The 20,942-nt window shown below is 32.8% G+C and overlaps 2 protein-coding genes across 3 annotated transcripts in view; one reads left to right on the top strand and one right to left on the bottom strand.

The window, feature by feature from the left end:
- Window positions 1-5,645: 5,645 nt before the first annotated feature.
- On the bottom strand, window positions 5,646-20,738 carry LOC145260144 (large ribosomal subunit protein mL52-like). Its single transcript, XM_080118015.1, has 5 exons — window positions 20,651-20,738; window positions 15,670-15,757; window positions 9,117-9,184; window positions 6,539-6,603; window positions 5,646-5,828 (listed from the first exon to the last, which is right to left on the bottom strand). Exons 1-5 carry the CDS (start codon window positions 20,682-20,684, stop codon window positions 5,685-5,687), a joined length of 399 nt encoding a protein of 132 aa, XP_079974141.1. The 5' UTR covers window positions 20,685-20,738; the 3' UTR covers window positions 5,646-5,684.
- Window positions 20,712-20,942, top strand: part of LOC145259833 (RNA-binding protein 39-like) — a 138,856-nt gene continuing 138,625 nt past the window's right edge. Inside the window, exon 1 of one of the 2 annotated variants that reach the window (XM_080117701.1) lies at window positions 20,712-20,825. The gene's annotated coding sequence lies outside the window, so the exon portion shown is untranslated. Of the gene's footprint in view, window positions 20,855-20,942 lie in introns of both variants that reach the window. The other variant, XM_080117871.1, reaches the window with a different exon arrangement.

The following is a 20,942-nucleotide window of genomic DNA, read 5'->3' as shown; positions in this document are numbered from 1 at the left end:
ATCATATATCCCATTCAAAAAGAATTATAGAAAGTGTTTATCCTTATATATTTTACTTTTTGAATAATTGAAACAAAATGGCATATAAAAATGTCTACTTTGTCTTCTTACAAAAAAAAAATTTCATTTGGGGCCATTCTTTTCAGCATGTATCGATTTTGTTTTGTTAGCTTTTCCAGACAAGTTCGTAGTATTATTGTCAAATAAATAGAACTGTGGTAGCAATGAATATATGCAGCTGATGTTTTAATTTAATGTATTAAACAAGGAAAATTTTGCTTTTCGAAAGAGAAAAATTTGTTTTTTAGCCCATGTGAAATGAAAAACTAGTTATTAAAATTTCCAATGGCTAAAGTAACAAAAAAATTAAGATTTCTTGCTGGTAACGGGTAAACTTTTTGTAGCCCCATTTATAGCAAACCAATGAATTTTACTAAAATCTTTAAATCAAGCATATTATTTATGTGCCAATAAATTCTACTGTTTTGATACTATCGATGTTTCCTCCTCCCCCAAGTGTTGGGAAGTTAAAAAAAGAGGAAATAAGTTTATCAGCAGAATAATGGAGAGGAAGTTGTTCACCAGTCCACACAAAAAGAAGCTGACATAGAATTGTTAATCAAGGTGTGGCAGATGACTAGAACAAATGACCGGATATAGAGGCCAATGTGTTTTGCGACAGTTGAGGACTATTTATAAAGTCTTGGGTTTGCAACAGTTAAGGATAGTTTTGAGTTGAGGATGGTGGCGAGTTTAAGACAGTTAAACACAAGTTGTAGCTCAAAATGAGCCGACATCAACCGACAAACACAGCTGCCAATGTGTGAGACGACACGGCTAAAAGAGAAGAGAAAGGAGAAGTAGACTATGGAATCAATGTTTGTTGTCAAGCGGGCTAACACATGGTTTCACACTGTTATCGAAAAGGAATTTATTTAACCATTTCTTGTATAGTGACTTAAGAGTCACAGAGTGTAAAAGTCACCTAGCAAATTGACTCAGATCAAATTCTATATTGTCCCCCCCCCCTCCTATTTTATCTCTCTTCACATTTCCCTTTCTCAGACAATCTACATTATGCTATTCTTGTCTGATGATATTTTGAGAGGAAAATTAAATTATTTGAAAATCAGTTCTGGACTTAGTTAAAGAAGAAGCATATTTATCTCCTGAACTCCTAGATGTGAAAATTAGGGTTTCCCATAAACCTTTAATCACATTACTTCATTTTATTCCTTTCCATTTTTTAAGGCACATTTTCAAGACTAAATTAATTTCCCTTTTCATGTTGACCGAATCCAAATGTATCACAATTTTGCCACATTTTGAATATATCTCCTGTTCACATACAGGACATTTCAACTCTTTTAGGGCATTTTACCAAATTAATGTCTAATACACTTCCACCCTTTTGGTAAAATATTACACGCACATACACACATATAATATATTACTATTACAAGTATGTTCAGATACGGTGTATAAAGTAATATATGTTGTGTTAAAAGAAAGTTGTTTGTTTTGGGCTGTTATTAAGAAGGCATTTCCTTAGAAAGTTCTGTAATCGTGACACTTTTAGTAAAGAAATAAGACATTTAGCCTGATGATTTTATGCAAGAATGAAACAAGAACACTTGTGTAGAATACTTGCTTTAGATATATCTTCATACCACTGATGATGATGTTTATCCATCGTTTGCAAAGATGACTATGATCATGCAATTGTTCTGAGTTCGAAGATGACTTGTGAGACTGATTCGAGCTCTGAAGTATTTCCTGCATGTTAGACACCTGTGGGATAATTCTGTATCAAAGATCATGATTGCTCTGTCTTTTCTAATATCACATTTTCTCTTGTGTTCTTCATTGCATGCGATTCAGCAATTGTAGCCCTTCTGTGAGTTGTTGCATGCCAGGAACATCTGTCTTGAGTTAGTTTTTCTCATGAGTTAGAATACAAACTGAACTGTTTGAGGGAAACCATCAGATTGTTCTTGAACTGTCTCTGCTGTACTCCTGTGGGTCTTTCCCTTTGGACAGTTCGCTGTCCAAAGTATTACAATATAAAACTGTAAAGGAGCTGCTGTAAATATATAAAACTGTAAAGGAGCTGCTTTGGGAGCCTTGAATCAGGTATGTGGCATATATGACCTAACTAACAAACCTGGCATTGCTGCTATATATTATTTCACACGTAGAGTATTAAATTATTTTGCATCCCATTAATGTCTACTTACATGTTTCAAATATATAATTTTTTCTAGTAAAGAGTATTTCAATTTTTCCAGAACTTTTGAAGTACAAATACTATTTTCATTCCACATTGTTGCTCTTTTGTATTTCAATTAATGTTCAGTTTCTTTTGGAAAATAAATTGCATGAGAATTAAATTTTTATCTGTTAGGATTGTAACTTTTTTTTCCAATCATTTGTGTTATGTGTAAACTGATACTTTAATATTGTAGCAGATCAAAACCATCCACATGTTTTGTATACAATTGGTTTATAGATTAATTTGTTTTATAAACAAATAATCTGTAAATGATATTTTCTATTTAGAATATACATGGGTTGCTGACAGTTAGTACTGTGATAATATTAACATCCCTCCACTGTTAGAAGGTAAAAAAAGAGGAAAAAGTCATAACAAAAGCGGAAACAAGTTTATCAGCAGAACAATAAAGAGGTCCAAGGTACACAAAGGAAGCTGTATAGGCTTGTTAATCAAACAAAAAAAAAAATGGACATCACATGTGGCGGCGAGTTTTGCGATAGTTGGGGGCAATTTGTGGGTAGTCTTGGGTTTGTGACCATTGAGGACAGTTTTGAGTTGAGAACAGCTGTGAGTTTGACACAGCTGAAGGCAGCTCGTGGTTTGGACTAGATTGAGAAAGTTTTAGGAAATTGAAATGAGCTGACATCAACTAACAAACACAGCTTCAATAAGTAGTGGGTCGATGGTGTCACACACACACACACACACACACACAGAGTGCAACTGATATCTGTAAAATTTGTTTTTTATTCTTTTAGACTTGTGAACTTGTACGTACCTCCTACCCTTGGCAGCCGCCAATATGAGAGGCTATGACGTAGCCAGAAGAGAAAATGAAATAGAAGACCATGGAAACAGCATTGGGGTTGGTGTTTGTTTTCGAGCTGAGTAGTATGTGTTATCATACTACCGCTGTGGATCAGAGTCGAATTGGGTGCAGTGGAAACCAAATTAGGCCCTCACCACTGGATGCAGTTCTGTGTCATGTCCAGTGGAACGGTTAGATGAGTAGGAAGAAAGAGAACATTGGTAGGCAGAAAAAAAAAGAAAGGAAAGGGAATGATGATTTTGGCAGTATTTTTTTTTTTAAATGAGTCACTGCTTATTAAGGCCCAAAGGTCACTCGAGGATAATTTAATAAATGTGACAAGATTAGTAATGATGATTGTAACTAGTCAGAAATTGATTCTTTAAGAGGATTGCTCAACAAGAATTTGCTTATATTGGACTTGAAAGCGGCAATGTTGTAGTCATCTGGAAAGCAACTCTATGCCACTATGTTCCACAGACAAATAGTTCTAGGAAAGAAACTTTACTCATGGAAGTTCCACTTAGGTCTAGATACACAGAGGATGAAAGAGAAATCATTGACAGTGGTTGTAACTAGATGAGTTTCTGTCATGAATGTTTTACAGGTGGTGTGGGGGTGCATTAATTGAAACTCAGTTGAACACTTACCATGAAAATAACGATATAGAGAAATACTAGCAATGTCTCTTCTGCGAGGAAGGTGTTGTAATAAGGAAAAGAGGATATCGTCCATTAGAAGTTGTAGTCTGTCAAGACAGAAAAGTGCTCTGCGTGGCATCTCCCCAGATATAGCAACAGTACTCCATCTTAAGATATATTTTGACTCTTATACAGCTAAAGGATTATGTCAGGAGTGAGATGATTTTTGGATTGGTAAAGAATGATCTAACCATTTTTCCAATGACCTTGGCAATGAATTTGATGGAAATCATCCATTACAGGTGAGGAGTGAAAGTCAGTCCCAGAAGCAGACTTCCTCAAGGTGAGAACCATTCATTTTGATAATTAAAATGTGTGTACAATGTGTCTGTGTAAATGCAGATGAATTAGTTGGTTAAATGAATTTGTGAAAAATGGACAGTTGCATCATAGCAAATCTTTGATCATCATGTTCTAACAGTTACGAATACAGTTTTCATTAGGAATTAATTGGAAACTTGGAATAGGAACAGAAAAGTACTTTCTATGAAATATTTAAATTTTGAAGAGTGAAGATTTCAACACAAAAGGAAAGGGCTTTAAAAGATAACTGTCTCTCACTTTGACATTTTAAGAAGGAAGCTTCTACATCAGTTTTTAAGATGCTTCAAGTTTACATGTTTATTAGTTAAAGCAAGAATTTTGGAAGATTGGCTTTGCAGCAGATTGATGGCAATAAAGATTTATTTTTGACTTTTCAGTGTTGAATAATTAGTTAAATCAAACACCATGTATAAATATTTGAAGATATTAAGAACATGATGCATAATAAATTTTATCGAAAATGACTGACTTCAACATTTAATAACCCAGAAAGGGATGATATGCCAGCAAACAAAATTGTACTAATCCAAATCCGCACTCTACTAGTGCTACAGATTTTTCCACTCACATAATCTTCTATTTAAACAACAAGTGCAGATTTTGCCACACAAGTAGAGAATGTGAGCCACCTGACGTCCTGTTGTAAGGTTCTGCTGGAGGATAGTTACTATACAATGCAACACAATGGTGTATGTAAATATTTCCACTGGACCATCTATAAAAAGTTGAATATCAAATGTAACAGTGAGTCTTGAGAACATACCAGAAATAAATCATACACCATCCAGTATGATTATAAAATTCCGACAGCTATGTACCTAGAAAACAGAGCTATTAAATCTGACATAGTGATATGGAATAAAAAGGAGAAAAAAAAAACAGCCTTAGAAGTTATTCCCCTAATGATGCTGAGTTAAACAGAGCCGAGAGGGAGAAGATAATGAAACACCAAGGTCTTATGTATAACATGAAAAGCAACTGGAATTTTAGGAAGATCTCCATCATTCCAGTAATTATAGGAGCAACTGGACTCATGAGAAAGAACTTCAAAAACTACTAGGCATATATACCCAGTGAACCAAATGCAAGAAAGATCCAAACAATTGCACCGAAAAGAACAGTTAAAATTTTAAAAAGGTCTCATGGTTGGAATGAATGAGATAGCAGGTGAATGCCTGGTATCCTGTAGGATGCCCCATCCTCAACTAAAATAAAATAAGAAAATTAAAATGGAGTAAGAAACAACAGAGTCTATATCTTGTTTATGTTGATTACTGCTGCTGTTTCATATCTTGGTCCTTTGCCTGAGAAATACATTAACATCTGGCCCAACTACTTACACCAAAAACAGCACAACATTTCTAAAGAGTTTTTCTCAAGCTTTGGGTTTTTTCCTGTCAAGCAAGCCTGCTTCATTGTGTGGCTTAATTTTTTGCATATATAGTACCTTATTAAAGTGCTTCTTTCCAGTGTGACCAAAGAATGATATATCACTATCAAGATTAACAAAAAAGCAACAAAAAAAAAAAGAAAGCAATTATAGTAATTTAATTTATTCTTAATTTAAACAAGTATTTTATTTCTTTCTTTGAATATATTTTGGTTTTGGCTTAAGTTTTCGTCTTAAAATTTCTTCTCTTTCTTTTTCCTCAATTTCCAATTTGTATTGATGATTTTCTTGGCTTTTCTTAATTTCAGAGATCAGGTTCATCACACGAGCCTAAAAAGGAAAATATTAATTGATAGAATACATTAAAAAAAATAAGCATGTAAAATGTGAATATATATTTCCATATGATGCAAATTATAGAAATAATATTCTAACATGATGAAGAGACGAAAAAGAACAAACCAAATTACATATTCATCAATGCTTCATCTTTATTTCAAGACTTCCTCAGGATGATTAATTTGAAGAAAATAAAATACCAGTAAAACATTTGAAAATATGCTTGTTGTGTTTGTAACGTGAAAAGGATGTCTTTGTTCTATTTCAGAATGAAAAAAGCCATTAGCATTCAAAGTGTATATAATGTTATGGAATGGAGAGTGAGATGTTTTAACATTATATAGCCGTTAGACATTCAAAAAGATATGATGCAATTTCTGTTCTTTTTAGAATGAATATAGCCGTTATAATTCAAATGTTGGATGTATAATTAAAATGAAATGAGTGTTTCTTTGCTTTTAATATTTATTGATTGATTATATATACATTAATTAGGTATTATTTTCTGCGGTGTAAATAAGTTAACTTGAGTCTAAAATTAAGTTTTGTTCTTTTAATATAAGTTTACTAATTAAAGAAGAGAAATTATAGAAACCGTCATGTTTAATTGTGTTTGAGTTTGCAATAAGTGCTGACTCAATAGATTCTGATGAAGACTTCTTGTTAAAATAGTTGGAAGTTTTAAAAGAGATATTACTTACTGCCATATTAATTCTTCCTATGCGTCGTACAGTTTGAGCAAGACTGAGTTCAGTTGGGCGTCCATCTGTAAAATAGTACAGAAATCATTCACCAAATTAACCAGAAATCATTTAAACAATATTTCGATCTACCCTAAAACATACTAGTCAGAATAAACATTGAAATTATAACACGATTCTTACATATTTTCAAGTTGAGTGCAGATCTAATTTGCTGAATTAAAAAGGTTAGTTAACTATAACTCCATTTGATTGGTTAGTTTATTCATGTGATATGGAAAGATTTTGAAGTTAAATTTCAGTGGCAGTTTAATGTTACTGAGGAAACGCATAATAATGAAATTATATTGAAATTCATAAATATATATATATATATGTATTATATATATATATATATATATATATATATATATATATATATATATATATATATAATACATATTTTATTTTATTCAAACTCAACCAGCGCTTTTAAGGAATAAAAATCTTAACATGAATCCCGTGTGACCAACGCACCGTTCCAAGATTTAAAAAAACTACCGTGAAAAAAACAACAAACAGACTTCTACTTGTTGATTCTCTGCTCCAACAACAACATGGCAAAAAAAAAAAAAAAAAGAAAAGAAAGACATACTGAAGATGAAGATTTGCTTCGAAATATATTTATGAATTTCAACATAAATTTCAAACAAAATAAATGTCTGTTTATTTTATAATAATGCGTTGTTTTGGCTTCAAACGTATATAATATGTATTTTATTTTATTCAAACTCAACCAGCGCTTCTAAGGAACAAAAATCTTAACGTAATTTTAATATGCCCTATCGCATACACATGTTTTAAATATGAAGTTTGCGTTTTAATCTCACTGCCAGCTTTATAAATACAAAATATGTTTTTTTAGTGATGACTTCTTTAAATCAATAATCTTATTTCAGTTATAAAAAAACCGCAACTATTCTAAAAAGAAAAAATGCATAAAATTAATATACAGTTTAAATTCTAAATATTTCATCAAATAGGCCACCAAAATATCTGTACAAATTCATTTACCATTATTTCTAAATTTAAGGTTATTCATATGGTTTTTGAATAAATTGAATAACACAAATTTTAAAGATTATGATTGTAAGATTTTTTCAGTTTTGATTACATTATTTTGAATTACAATTATTACTATGATGATGATGGGGACAAGTTGTGAAGAGGTATGTAAAGTTGTTAGTTTAAAATTAGCTTATCTTAGCTGCCGTTATGGACGTTTGCTTGATTATACCTACCTAGGTGTTTGCATGTATAAACGATTATACATCAGTGTTGTCATCCCATTTTTTTACACAATCCTTTACATCAGTATTGAAATTAGGTAATATCTTTCCAGCTGCACTGGTTGGTATAGAAGAGAACAAGCAAGACAGTGCTATATTCTACGTCCTTTTCTCCACATTTGCAAATGTTCAGTTTGGTTTTGTTGACCCATCTAATCATAGCAGCTTTTGATCACCTTATTTCTGTTCTCAGATGATTGAGTGTCTACCACAGAACACACAGTGTATTTGTACAAGCAAAAAGAGCTTCAGAAAGGGTAGGTGAAATAATACTGTCAATAGGATGAGGTGAGTATCATTCTCTAGTTTTCTATCCCATATCTGTAGTCTGGTTTCTTTCTGAGATGTTAAGAGTTGAACATGGCTGAGGCAGCTTCTTGACTTCAATCATTAGACTAGAAGTTCCTGCCCAGGAAGAGATGGCATTCATCACTGGTAGGTTTTGTGATCTCTATTCACCATCATTATCCATTTTATTGTCAGAAGTCTGATGTTTTCTGAGAATCTGTAATTCCAATCCCAAGCTTGACATTCTTGAGGATCAATTACGTTGTTGATAATTTACACATCTTATAGTTTTAACCTCCTGTCACCAGGCATAGAGGAGTATATCACCTAGTAATACACATGCATGCATTCTCCCTTCAGTATTACTCATTGTACATTCCACACAGATGCTCATTCCAGGTTGAAGTGTTTATTCAATCATGGATAATCATTTTTTTTTTTAATCATATTTTGAGTAAATTCAATATTGTTTTGCTTATATGATGATTTGGAGTGTTCATCCTAGTAGATAAACCATTGCAGAAGTATGGAGGCCTTGAATTGCAGGAAGGTTGGTCAGTCAAGGAAAACTTGGAGGCAAGACTGTACAGAGCGAGATTTGGAGACAGCTGACTTGCTGAATCATGAGGTATTGAAAGTGAACTTAAAAAATATTAAAAAATGTCTGAAAATAGTGGTCGTAAATGATGTGAGAGAAGAGAGATTTTGTATTATTCAGATTAATATATCATCTTGAGAGTTATTTTCACAATATTTCAGTTAATGTAACCTCCGACCTTCATCAGGTGTCTCTTTCTTTAAAATTCATAAATCTTTCTGTTGAATTTGTGAATCTACATGGAATTTGAAACCTTCAAGATGAGAATAGTATCTGAATAATTCAAATAATCAATCATCTAAAAAATTCAGAAACAAAGAGAGAAGAGTTTTAAAAGTGATTGTTCAAAATTAACAGTACTTACCTAGATAAGTATAATCAGGCAGATCAGTTAATGGACCATAACTGGAATTGTTTGAAGATTTTCCTTGCCTAAATTAGAACATCAAAAAAATTACAATACAAATTCAAGCACTAAAATAGCTAATAGATATATAATGCATCCAAAATAACAGTTTGATATCGTGTGAAACAATTTCAATCTTCTTCCACTATATAAGGAATAATGATTGCATTTATTTTTACTATTTCTGTTTTTACCAATCCCTAGTAACAAATTTTATAGGAAATAGTAATTAATCACTTGTTATATTTATAAACTAGCGGGGGTACCCGGCGTTGCCCGAGTGTTTGTTTCCGGGACGGGGGGGGGGAGTTTTAAAAAAATGTTATGGTAGGTAAGTAGGAAGGATCAAACCCGGAGTCATGAGTAAAAGTAGGAAAATAAAGTGTGAAAAAAAAACAAAAAAAACAAAAAACATCTGCAACGTTAACAGTTCGGTCACCAAGAAAAGTCCATTCCAGTTGTTTAGGAAAAAAAAAACCAAAAAAAAACCGACTATGGTAGGTCGGCGCGAACGCGAAAATATAATGTGAATTGTCCAGCACACTAACCACTACGCCACAGAGCACTGCAGCTTAGTTTAGTGATTTTAAATAACTTCACATGAAAGAACTACGAAGCCAAACCGGTGTTCTCTTCTCAACTGTTCCTTGTGAACGATCCCCAAATGGTGTTAAGTGGTGGCAGGGGGAGGAGGAATTTTATTAGAGAGAAAATATTTTACCACTTCCATTGATCTTAACCGATTTTGGCCGTGACTTCTCAGCAGAAAAAGTATAGAAATCTAAGATTATCGAGGAATTTGAGAAATAATAAGCCTATAACACACCTCAGATATTGTTCTGCCGTTTGTGCATATTATATTTGCATGAAATATCTTGATTTTTAATCCTATTAATGTCAAAATCAGACGGGAAAAAATGAGTTCATTTTATTTATATAGAGAAGAGATAATGAGACAGGTGTTACTCAGTTGTGTTTTTACATTCAATCTGCAATGATCTAACCAAAAAAATAAATAAATAAAATAAACTGATGAACCAGAATCAAATACTGATTTTTTTTTTTTACATAGGCATCACTGCTTATCAAGGCCAGGAGGCCACTCGAGGATAAGGGTTAAAGAGTGTACAGTAGAAATTGGACAATATAGTAATTGTTAATAATGGAAATTCAGTAAATTCATTAACTTATATGGAGCGGTTCATCAAAAACTTGTTTACGTTAGACTTGAAGACAACCATATTGTAGTCAGCTGGAAAGCAGGAAAACGGAAGATAATTTCACAGGCGTGCAGTTCTAAGAAAGAAGCTTTGCTCATGGAATCTACGTTTAGGTTTAGGCACAGATAAAGAGTGGGGGGAAATTAGTGATAGTGTTTCTTGTGAAAGTCTGGGGAGGGGGGACCATAGATTGGAGCTCAGCCGAGCACTTACCATGAAAATAACGATAAAGCAGAGACAAACTCGCAACATCTCTTCTGTGAGAAAGAGGTTGCAGGGAAGAGAAAAGGACATCCCCTATGAGGCTATGAAATCTATTTTGAACTCTATCAAGGCAGGATAAGTCCTTTCTAGCAGCTCCTGCCCAGATGTGGCAACAGTACTCCATCCTTGGACGTACCTGGCTAGAGAATTGCATCAGCAGTGAGATATCTACTGGATCGATAGAAGGATCCTACAATCTTTCCAGTGGCCTTAGCAACGGATTTAATGAATGTGTTCCATTTAAGATCAGGAGTAAAGGTTAAGCCCAGAAGCTTGTCAAAACATGAGGCCTCCTCAAGACAAGAGCGATTCATTTCAATTGATGCCAGATGTGGATCAGAGCGTTGATGATGTAAAGATAAAAGCTTGGTTTTAGATGCATTAAAAGTAACCAGCCACCTCTTTCCCCATTGTACCACTTGCTCAAGATCAAAATAGAGAGAATCAGAGAGAACTTGGTCGATTACGGTCTTGATGTGCTACCATAGATAGTAGTGTCATCAGCATAAATGTCTACAAATGATGTAAGGATGTGATTTGGAAGATCATTAATGTAGATCAGGAAGAGAGTTGGGCCCAGGATGGACCCCTGAGGGACTCCAGCATTAATACTGAGAGCTTCTGATTTCTGCCCATCAACCACTACTCTTATGAACCTATCAGAGAAAAATGATTTAATAATTGAGAAGACATTTCCAGCTATACCGTAGCTGGAGATCTTGTGAAGTAAACTGTTATGCCATACTCTATCAAAGGACTTTGATATGTCAAGAGCAATTGCCCTAAAAAGGTAGCCTTTGTCGAGAGATTCGCTAATCCTATGAGATATAACTGTAAGCACATCTGTTGTAGATCTAGCAGAACGGAAACCATATTGCGTGTCACTAAGAAGGTTATTTTTGCTGAGATGGTTGATTACTTCTCTATTTAACACAGATTCCAGCAACTTATTCATGACGCACAGGAGACTTATTGGCCTGTACTGAGAGGGAGATGAGTGATCACCTGAATTCTTAAATATGGGGCATACTGATGAGATTTTTCAGGGTGACGGGAAGCAATTCTCCTTAAGACAACGTTTAAACAGTTTTGTAAGGATGGGCGCTAGTTCTGGTTGAAGTCTTTTGAGTACTATAATTGGAATACCGTCAGGGCCGGTTGCTTTACTGGAATCAAGGTTTTTGATTAACTTGGCAACATCATGTACAGATATTTGTATATCACATAGCATGTTTTCTGATACAGGAGGAAATATTGGAGGTTGGCGGCCTTGGTCGCAAAGGGTAGAATTAGCTGCAAAGTTCTTGGCAAAGAGTTTGGCTTTGTCTGATGCTGACGAGATTACCTCAGATCCATTTATGAGAGTTAGGATAGAACACACGCTTCTGTTCAGGATTCTGTTTGTTATTTGCCAAAACTGGTGGGAACCAAGCTGCTGATCAGCTACTTTGGACTTGACAGACTGAGCATACAACTCTCTTGTGTTCTTTATTACTTTTTTACAATGGTTGCTAGCAGTCCTGAAAGCGGCTTTAGTCTCAGTATATCTATTACGTTGGAAGCAATGAAAAAAGTGATTTCTGTGCGCAGTGGCAGCAGCACATTCTGGAGAGAACCACGGCTGGCTGTTAGGTTTTTGCTGGAATTTTTTCGAGGGTATGAAATGGTCTATACCTACAATTAACCATTCGGTCAGGTTTGATACTATAGAGGACACATCCTTTTTAAACATGGAACACAGAGGTAGATCTGATATAAATGTACAGAAGCTATCCCAGTCAGCCATAGAGTATTGATATACTGTATGATGGAGAGGTACATCTGAGAACTTATTACATTTCATTTTTATCTTAATTGATACAACCGAGTGGTCGGAAGATCCAAGTGGAGACAGAACGGAAGCTGAACACAGTTCAGGGCAAGTTGTGAGAAAAAGGTCTAGGAGACTTGCATACTGGCCGTCAGTATCGGGTACACGGGTGGGTTCGTGAACAATCTGAGTGAGATCATAAGCAAGGGAGAAATCATGACAGAACCTCCCCTCATCATCGGTCTTGTTTGAGTGAGTTAACTATTCCACATTGGGAACATTGAAGTCATCACAGACATGATTATTAGCTGAAGGATAAGCAGATAGGACGTGGTCAACTTTCTCAGATATGCTTTTAAATATAGTAACTCCGCTGTTGTGGGGATGATAGAGAGCAAATATAAATGCTGTAGTTTGAGCAAGTGCAACCTGAAAGCACATATAGGGTAAGTTAGAATCTTCTCTGGAGATGTCCCTACCACATGGAAAGCCATCTTTTATATAGGCACATACTCCATGCCAATGGCGATCTTGGGAGTCAGATTTGGAAGTTAAATTAGAGTATCCTTTAATTACGAACTCATCTAGGGAAATGATCTGTCCAATGCTAGTTTCGCTTTATTTTGTAGGAAGAAAGCTATTGATGATAAAAATCAAGAGATTTACTTTACTGTATACATTAGATTTATTTATTATCACAATTTCGTAAAATCTCAATTCTTGAAGGTGACTTTGTCATTTTTCTGAGGGATATTTAATAGCATTTTAAATAGAGCAATTTGTTCTCATTTTTTTTGTTCATCGTAACATTTTCAGATTTTTATATTTTTCAGTTTGCATATAAAATTTTTAAAAGTTGTAACATAAAAGTATTGTTTTGTGGTCACAGCAACAAATTAGAATGTTGTTGGATATTTTTCAAAATGATTATCTCATCTGAACACCTCATGGTAACAGGATCTTTGTAGTTGACCACCTAACTTAGAATGAATGGATCAATACAAAGAACATGAAATAATCATCATATTAATTTAGTCATTTGATTGTGAACCATGTTCTTTTGTGTCTACATTGTTGATTTGAGATACTACTTGTTGCAACACATTTTCAGCTTTGGTCAGGTCCGGTATTGAACTAGGGTTTGTTGTATGGATGCAGAGATTTGAAAAATATCATTTTATTCTACTCTAGTGGTAGTAGAGATTTTTAATTACATTTCTTTGTTGGACAATCAAAATTGTTTCATGGTCTACTGAATGGCTTTTTGTCACACTGGTAAGAGTGTAAAGCAATACTTTCGCCATCATTATGTTGTCATTAATAAAATAATTGGTAATTGTGCATAAAGGGAGAGCCTAACATTCAAACACACTGGAAGCTGGCACCTGCGTCTCTCAATTGAGGTATAGAGGCACCAAATGGATACAATTTTCAAATATATTTTATGCTTATTTTTTTTTCACCCCCTTATAATAAAAATATGTAAACTGTTTTATCAATTAATTTTTTTACTTTTTAATCGCATATCTTTTCAAATAACTATGTTTATTTAAGTTTATGCTATATATTTTGTCAAACTATTTAGATATTTTAAAAATATTTATCTACAGAAACATGAAAAAAACTATGAATGTGTCACAGTTTTAGCAGTTTAAAAAAGGTAAATGTGCAACAGAAAATAGTTTAACAGTTTTAAAATTGAATACTTCACATGCATTAAAAAACATTAAATTCAAACATAATAAGTACGAATCCAATAGATGATATAAATAAAGTATATTCAAATAAAGTACATTTAAAAAAAAAAGTAATTATATTTGAACCCCCCCCCCCAAAAAAAAAAAACATAAATATGTTCGAAAAAATATATTAACAAAAAGCGGAGGTATTGTATCGGTTAAACATAGTTATTTAAAAAGATATTCGACGAAAAGAAAATTAATTGATAAAAAAAGTTTATGCATTTTTATATATTTTAATTATAAGGGGGTGAGAAAAATAAACATAAAATATATTTGAAAATTGTATCTAGTTTGTATCCATTTTGTACTTCTGTACCTCAATTGAGAGACACGGGTGCCAGTGACATGAGAGTGGCTGGACAAGGAACATTCCAGTTGCATGTACATCTATTATCTACACCCATATTCCACCATAAATAGTAAAACTTGGTGATTGTCGTGGTTGATGTTGATAGCATCCCATGTGACAAAGGTGTTGACTTTTCGTCCAATTAATGCTTGAAAAAATGCATTTTTGCAAATAATTTTCTGCTTGTCTCCTGGAACCCATCAAAACACATAAAAAGACACTGCACGTGAAACCCAATCAGTTGAGTCAGATCTTCCTTTCTGTACAGCACAACTGCTTGCTCTGTCTCATGATGTTAAACCATTAATATGATTTTGCGCGTCACACGTAAAGCTTATAAATCTCCCTGGATTAATTATTGAAAGAAAAAAATATATAACTTTGTGTTGAATCGGATATATTCATGGAACTGATTAAAACAACAAATTTTCTTTTCTTTTTCATAAAAAAACAGAAAGAAACATTTTTCTACAAAAATGACATTCTGCCTCAGTCAAAGAAAGATTTCTCTCTCCTGTTTTTCACTACATGTTTTAATTCAAATCCTATCAGACTCTTTTAAAAATATATATAAAGTCCTAGCGACTATACATCAAGGTACAAATATAGCATTTATGCCAGAACACTTCTTTCCAGAACATTTTCACAAACATCGGACAATTTATCCATTTATTATTTTTTTGCTCATGTGTTGAATCAACACATACACACACACACGCATAAAAAATATGTCAACAATAAAAATATGATTTATTATTTCTTTCTATGTTAAATAAAACCATACTATAAATTTTTATATTCGACTTCGTCTTGATGCTGATTTTGACACCTTTTAATGTTTTTGTTTACGTCGAGGAACTAGAAAAACGTTATTACATTCACCCTCTTAACAATGATGACGCTCTCCGTTAATCTGGTTCCTCGTTGTAACACCAGCTTCCAGTGTGTTTAAAAGTTAGGCTCTCCCTTTATGCACAATTACCAAATAATTTTGTAGCTGCTGCTTACAAAATATCGTAAAATGACCATGATGAGGATGACCAAAAAATTGTGATAGGAAAAAGAAAAAATTAACAGAAATAAAATGAAAGAAACAACTACTGAATATTAATAAATAAATACTTACTCATATCTCCAGTTTGATCCAGCCGAAAATGAAGAAGTGGTTGTTAGTGATCGAGGAAAATCTGTAAACCATCTTCTGCAAGCTGCCCCTTAAATAATAAGCAAAACTGGAATGTTGATAAGAATGACAAAAAATATGAATTTGATTTAATCTATTTTGGGTGCTAGTGCACTTATGAAGAAACTATTTTGTCAAATTTAATGTAAAAGGAGCACCCACTTTCTGGCCACCTAGTGATTATGTATATATATAATTTTCACAATGTGAGAAATTATATATAATTATTTCCACAGCCCAAAGAACGCCGCAGCCACAGGAGCCACGCCAGCCAATGAACCGGAAGTCTAAGACTCGAGTTTCGCCCTCATTTGGGCTCATCAGTCAGACATATCCGCACCCGGTATTTGAAATAATTATACATAATCTCTCACATTCTGAAAATTCTATAACAAAAATGGCTCGTTAAGTTAGCTCTGCTGGATGGCGTTGTCCTTTCCAGTTCAAAATCCCTACTTGTGGGACATCGGCTTGGGGGTCAGCTGGTTGGATGACCACGTCCCTTTTCGAGATAAAGTAGGTCTATTCCACAGCTTGATTTCGTCGTGGTTTGCTTGATCTGTGTTGTTTAAAAAAAATGTGTGTGGGGTGTTTGCTCAGTTGATAGAGTGTTTACCTCGCATGCAGGATGCTCGGGTTTCAAATCCCGAGGGCGAAACTGGAGTCTTAGACTTCCAGTTGGTTGGCTGGCGTGGCTCTTTTGGGCTGCAGCGTTCTTTGGGCTGTGGAAATATATATATATATATATATATATATATAAAAATGTAATTCTTGGTTCGTTCAAAGTCGATAAAACCATATTTCTACATTACCAATTTATTTGAAATTTTCAGACAATCCATCTTTAAAGTCGAGGGATGTTTCTATGTTATTAAAATAAATAAACATTGCCAATTATAAAAATATTAAATAAAATACAAATATTTTTCGGACTGCGGACCTGTTTTTGTTGGTAGAACTGAACTTCTGTTTGAATTCATTTCATACACCACGGTTTGACGAGGCGAATTAGATTTCATTTTCTGTTTACTCGATAAGTAAAAACAAAATATTCCCTATTTTAAAATTTTAAATTCATTTTTTTATCTTCCAAATTTTGTAATTAAAAAATTTTTTTTTCTTTATTATATCAGGCAAAAAAAAAGTTGCTCGCTTGCGTTTGAGTTGAAGTCAAAGTTGTTTTTTTTGTTTGTGTTGCAGTTGGGTTTTTTTTTGTCTTTTTGGGTTTTTTTTTGTTGTTTTTTTAAACAGTTGTTTCGATATAAGAAAATATGAACTTAAAATTGTTAGGTGAAAGTATAGGTTTTTTCGAAGAAAATTTACGGATTGGTAATGTGCTTAAATAATATTTGGTGCTAATGCAGAGAGTTATCCGCGCTATTTTTTTAAATCACATTTCCACGTTTAATTAAAGTCTTATGATATGTTTTTTTATTCAATTTCAATGTTAAAGTATAGAATAGGTACAAAATACCCTCCTCTCCCCATGTTAAAAATGGCTTTTTAAATAACAACGTTATTATTTCAGCATGGATCAATAAGTGCATGAGTACCCAATTTCTTTAATAAAGAAATAAATATTTTCAATTTCTTTAATAAAGAAATAAATATTTTCTTATGTAAATGTAAAAAATATGGCCACCAAAGAATACAATGCATAAAACAACTATTTATATCTCGATAACTACTTATTTCTGCAAAATTTCAATGCGATTTCCATATTCAGCATAGTCGAAAACATGTAAAAGTCGTCATTTAAAAGAAAATTGTGGAGGTGGACCTAATCTAAAAAATACCCAAAAAAATCAAAACTTTAATTAAACTTGGAAATACGATTTTAAAAAATAGCACGGATCTGTAAGTGCATTAGCACCCATTAATCGATTAACGTGACCTTATTGCCAAATATGCTCCAACTACAATGTTGAACGCGCTATTCACATTGTTTTTTTTGTTTTTTTCAAGTTAAATTCAACTTTCACAATATCTTTTTATTTGTTTATAATTTCACGATATCTATTAATAATAATAAATTGTTAGTTAAAAGCACAGAATAGTTACAAAACACCATCCCCTCTGTATGGTAAGAATGGCTGAAAAAAATAAAAATAAAAATATTAGGTACTCATGCAGAAAGTGATCCGTGTTGAAATAATAACGTCATTATTTAAAAAGTCATTCTTAACATGGGGAGGGGAGGGTGTTTTGTACCTATTCTGTACTTTAACCTTACAAGTGAATAAAAAAACATATCATAAAACTTTAATTAAACTTGGAAATACGATTTAAAAAAATAGCGCGGATCAGTAAGTGCATTAGCACCAGAAATTGTTAGGTGAAATACAGAAAAGTTTCTACCAAGAAAACCGTTATTTTTTCAGCCATTCTTACCAAGGGGAGGGGATGGTGTTCTGTCACTATTCTGTGCTTTCAACTAACACTTTATTAAAAAACAAAAGGTAAATTTTCACATTAGGTCCACCATCCACAATTTTTAACATGAGTAGGTTGGGGGTGTTTATTCCGAAAGCCGTTCTTAACATGGGGAGAATGGTGGTATTTATTCCAAAAGCCATTTTTAACAGATGAAAGACAGGTAAAAGGTTAAAACACATGGTTAGGCATGGGTGTTGTTTATTCCGAAAGCCGTTCTTAATATGGGGAGGTTGTGAATTATAGTGCATAGTATAGGTCTTTATATCTCGAAAACTACTTGCCTCTGCAAATTTTAAATGAGATTTTCTTATTCAGCATAGTCGAAAATTGTGGGGGTGGACCTAATGTAAAAAAAAACATATCCCCCCAAAAAAGATATTGTAAAATTTTAATTTATGCGCGGTACCAAAAATAAAATTAGACAGAAAAATACTGCTTCAGGTTTGTACTTGCACAAAGACTTGAAAAAGTTGTCAACTAAAACAAATATATAACAAGTAAATATTTTCAAAGGCAAGATAAGTTACTTTTCTACTTAATTGGATAATTTTTAGTGTTTTTATTGGGTTTGTACTACTGTATATATAGATTCGAAAAAGTTGTCAAAAAATAAATGTATAACAAATATTATCAAAGGCAAGATATGTTACTATATTACCAAAATGGATAATTTTAGTTATTTTTAATGTAAAATGTTTATTCGGCTCGAAATACACAGCGTTTACTGCTATATTTGAAAATTACAAATGGTGGCAGACTGTGTTAAGTTTGGGAAAAATGAGTTAAAACTAAGAAAACTATAGAAAATACTGTTAAAAACCACCAAATACACGTCTGCCTATGTCACGGTACCATATATTGAGTGAGTTCCTGACAGTATTTTGTATAATTTATTATAATTATCCAGTTGGATAGAAACATAATTTACCTTACATTTGCGGGTTTGTATTACTGTACACGTTGTCAAAAAACAAATATATAACAAATAAATGTTATCAAAGGCAAGATAAGTTACTTTTCTACCAAACTGGATATATTTTTCGTGTTTTTATTCAATGTAACATATTTATTCAGCTCGAAAAACATACAGTGTTTACCGATGTATTCGAAAATTCAAGATGGCGTCTCACACCCTCTGTAACACCGTAAGTATGGAAAAAGGTGTTATAAATAAAAAACTCTACAACATACTATTAAACACCCGCCGAATATATGTCAACCTATGTCACGGTAACATATATTGAGCGAGTTTTTAACAGTATTTTATCCGATTTTTTATTTATAACATCTTTTCCCACACTTACCGTGTTAAAGAGAGAATAAGACGCCATCTTGAATGTTCCAATACATCGATAAACACTGTATGGTTTTCGAGCTGAATAAACATGTTACATTGAATAAAAACACGAAAAATATATCCAGTTTGGTAGAAAAGTAACTTATCTTGCCTTTGATAACATTTATTTGTTATATATTTGTTTTTTGACAACTTTTTCGAATCTATGTGTACAGTAATACAAACCCGGAAAAGTTTTACATTATTCTGTTTTCTATATGATAAAATTCAGGGTTTTATCTATCTGGAAAAAAAAAAAGTTACTCAGAAATAATGGATTTTAATAAATGTAATTTCGTTTTAAAAACAACAACAACTTTATTTTTCGGCCATTTTTGGCGGTGTCTATATTTTTTGGGCTGCCTGAAAGCTTTTTTTGGTAAATTTTTACTTACTTTCCAGTGGTGTGCCACACCACTGGTGTGGGGTGGCCATTTCTGTACGCGCATATTTTTTTTATCCTTCTCGTTTACTCAGAAAATTTTATTTTCTTATTAAAAATAGACTACTTGATTAATTTATGTATTTTTTTTTTAGAATATGACATCTTTATTCCGTGAGTACGTAAAAAATTAAATTCTAAATAAGCACCGATTGTCGTTTAATTTTAATAGTGTCGAAAATATGTAAGATGTGGTACCTGGTACTATTAGAGAATATTTGGGCTTGAATTTCGAAAGTAATCCTAAAAATTAAAAAATTCAATATCCAAATTACTGCGCACATGTTACTGATTTGAAAGTAAATAAACATTTAGGTGCTAGTGCACTTACTGATCCGCGCTATTTTTTAAATCGTATTTCCAAGTTTAATTAAAGTTTTATGATGTTTTTTTTTTTATTCAATTGTAAGGTTGAAGTATAAAATAGGTACAAAACACCCTACCCTCCCCATGTTAAGAATGGCTTTTTAAATAATAACGTTATTATTTACGTCCGGATCACTCTCTACACTAGTAGTACCAACATTTAAAAACAAAAGGTCAAATAATTCGTATCATGGTAAACGCCCAAACAAACAAATTAATAAAAATGACTGGCATCCAAATTTAACTGCAATCTCGAGTTTAATGTAAACTATTGAAAAACAAAACAACTATTTATTTTTTAATTCTGAAAAATAATAAATTAAATATTCTATTTTTTCACTTACCCTTGGAGATAATATTGAAAACGGAAGTAGCCATGTTCAAATGACTTTTTTTTTTCCTTGTTAAAGAGTTCCTCTAATAAAGGAAAGATAACAAAGAGTAAATGAGAACGCTGGCCATTAGTAAATCACTTTAGAGAAAACACATTGTTTTATATTGGCGAGTTTTTCTTTTACGGTAAGAGAAATATTTTATTATAACAAAAAGTAAGTTTTTTTTCGTTTTTTTTTTATAAATATATAAGCAATTGTTTTCTAGTTATTAGAGTTTATTATCTACATTTGTGTTGTACGT

This window comes from Euprymna scolopes, chromosome 1 (assembly GCF_053919585.1).
Source record: "Euprymna scolopes isolate OS-2025 chromosome 1, ASM5391958v1, whole genome shotgun sequence".
NCBI classification, from domain to species: domain Eukaryota; kingdom Metazoa; phylum Mollusca; class Cephalopoda; order Sepiida; family Sepiolidae; genus Euprymna; species Euprymna scolopes.
This window is presented reverse-complemented; position numbering and strand designations above follow the sequence as displayed.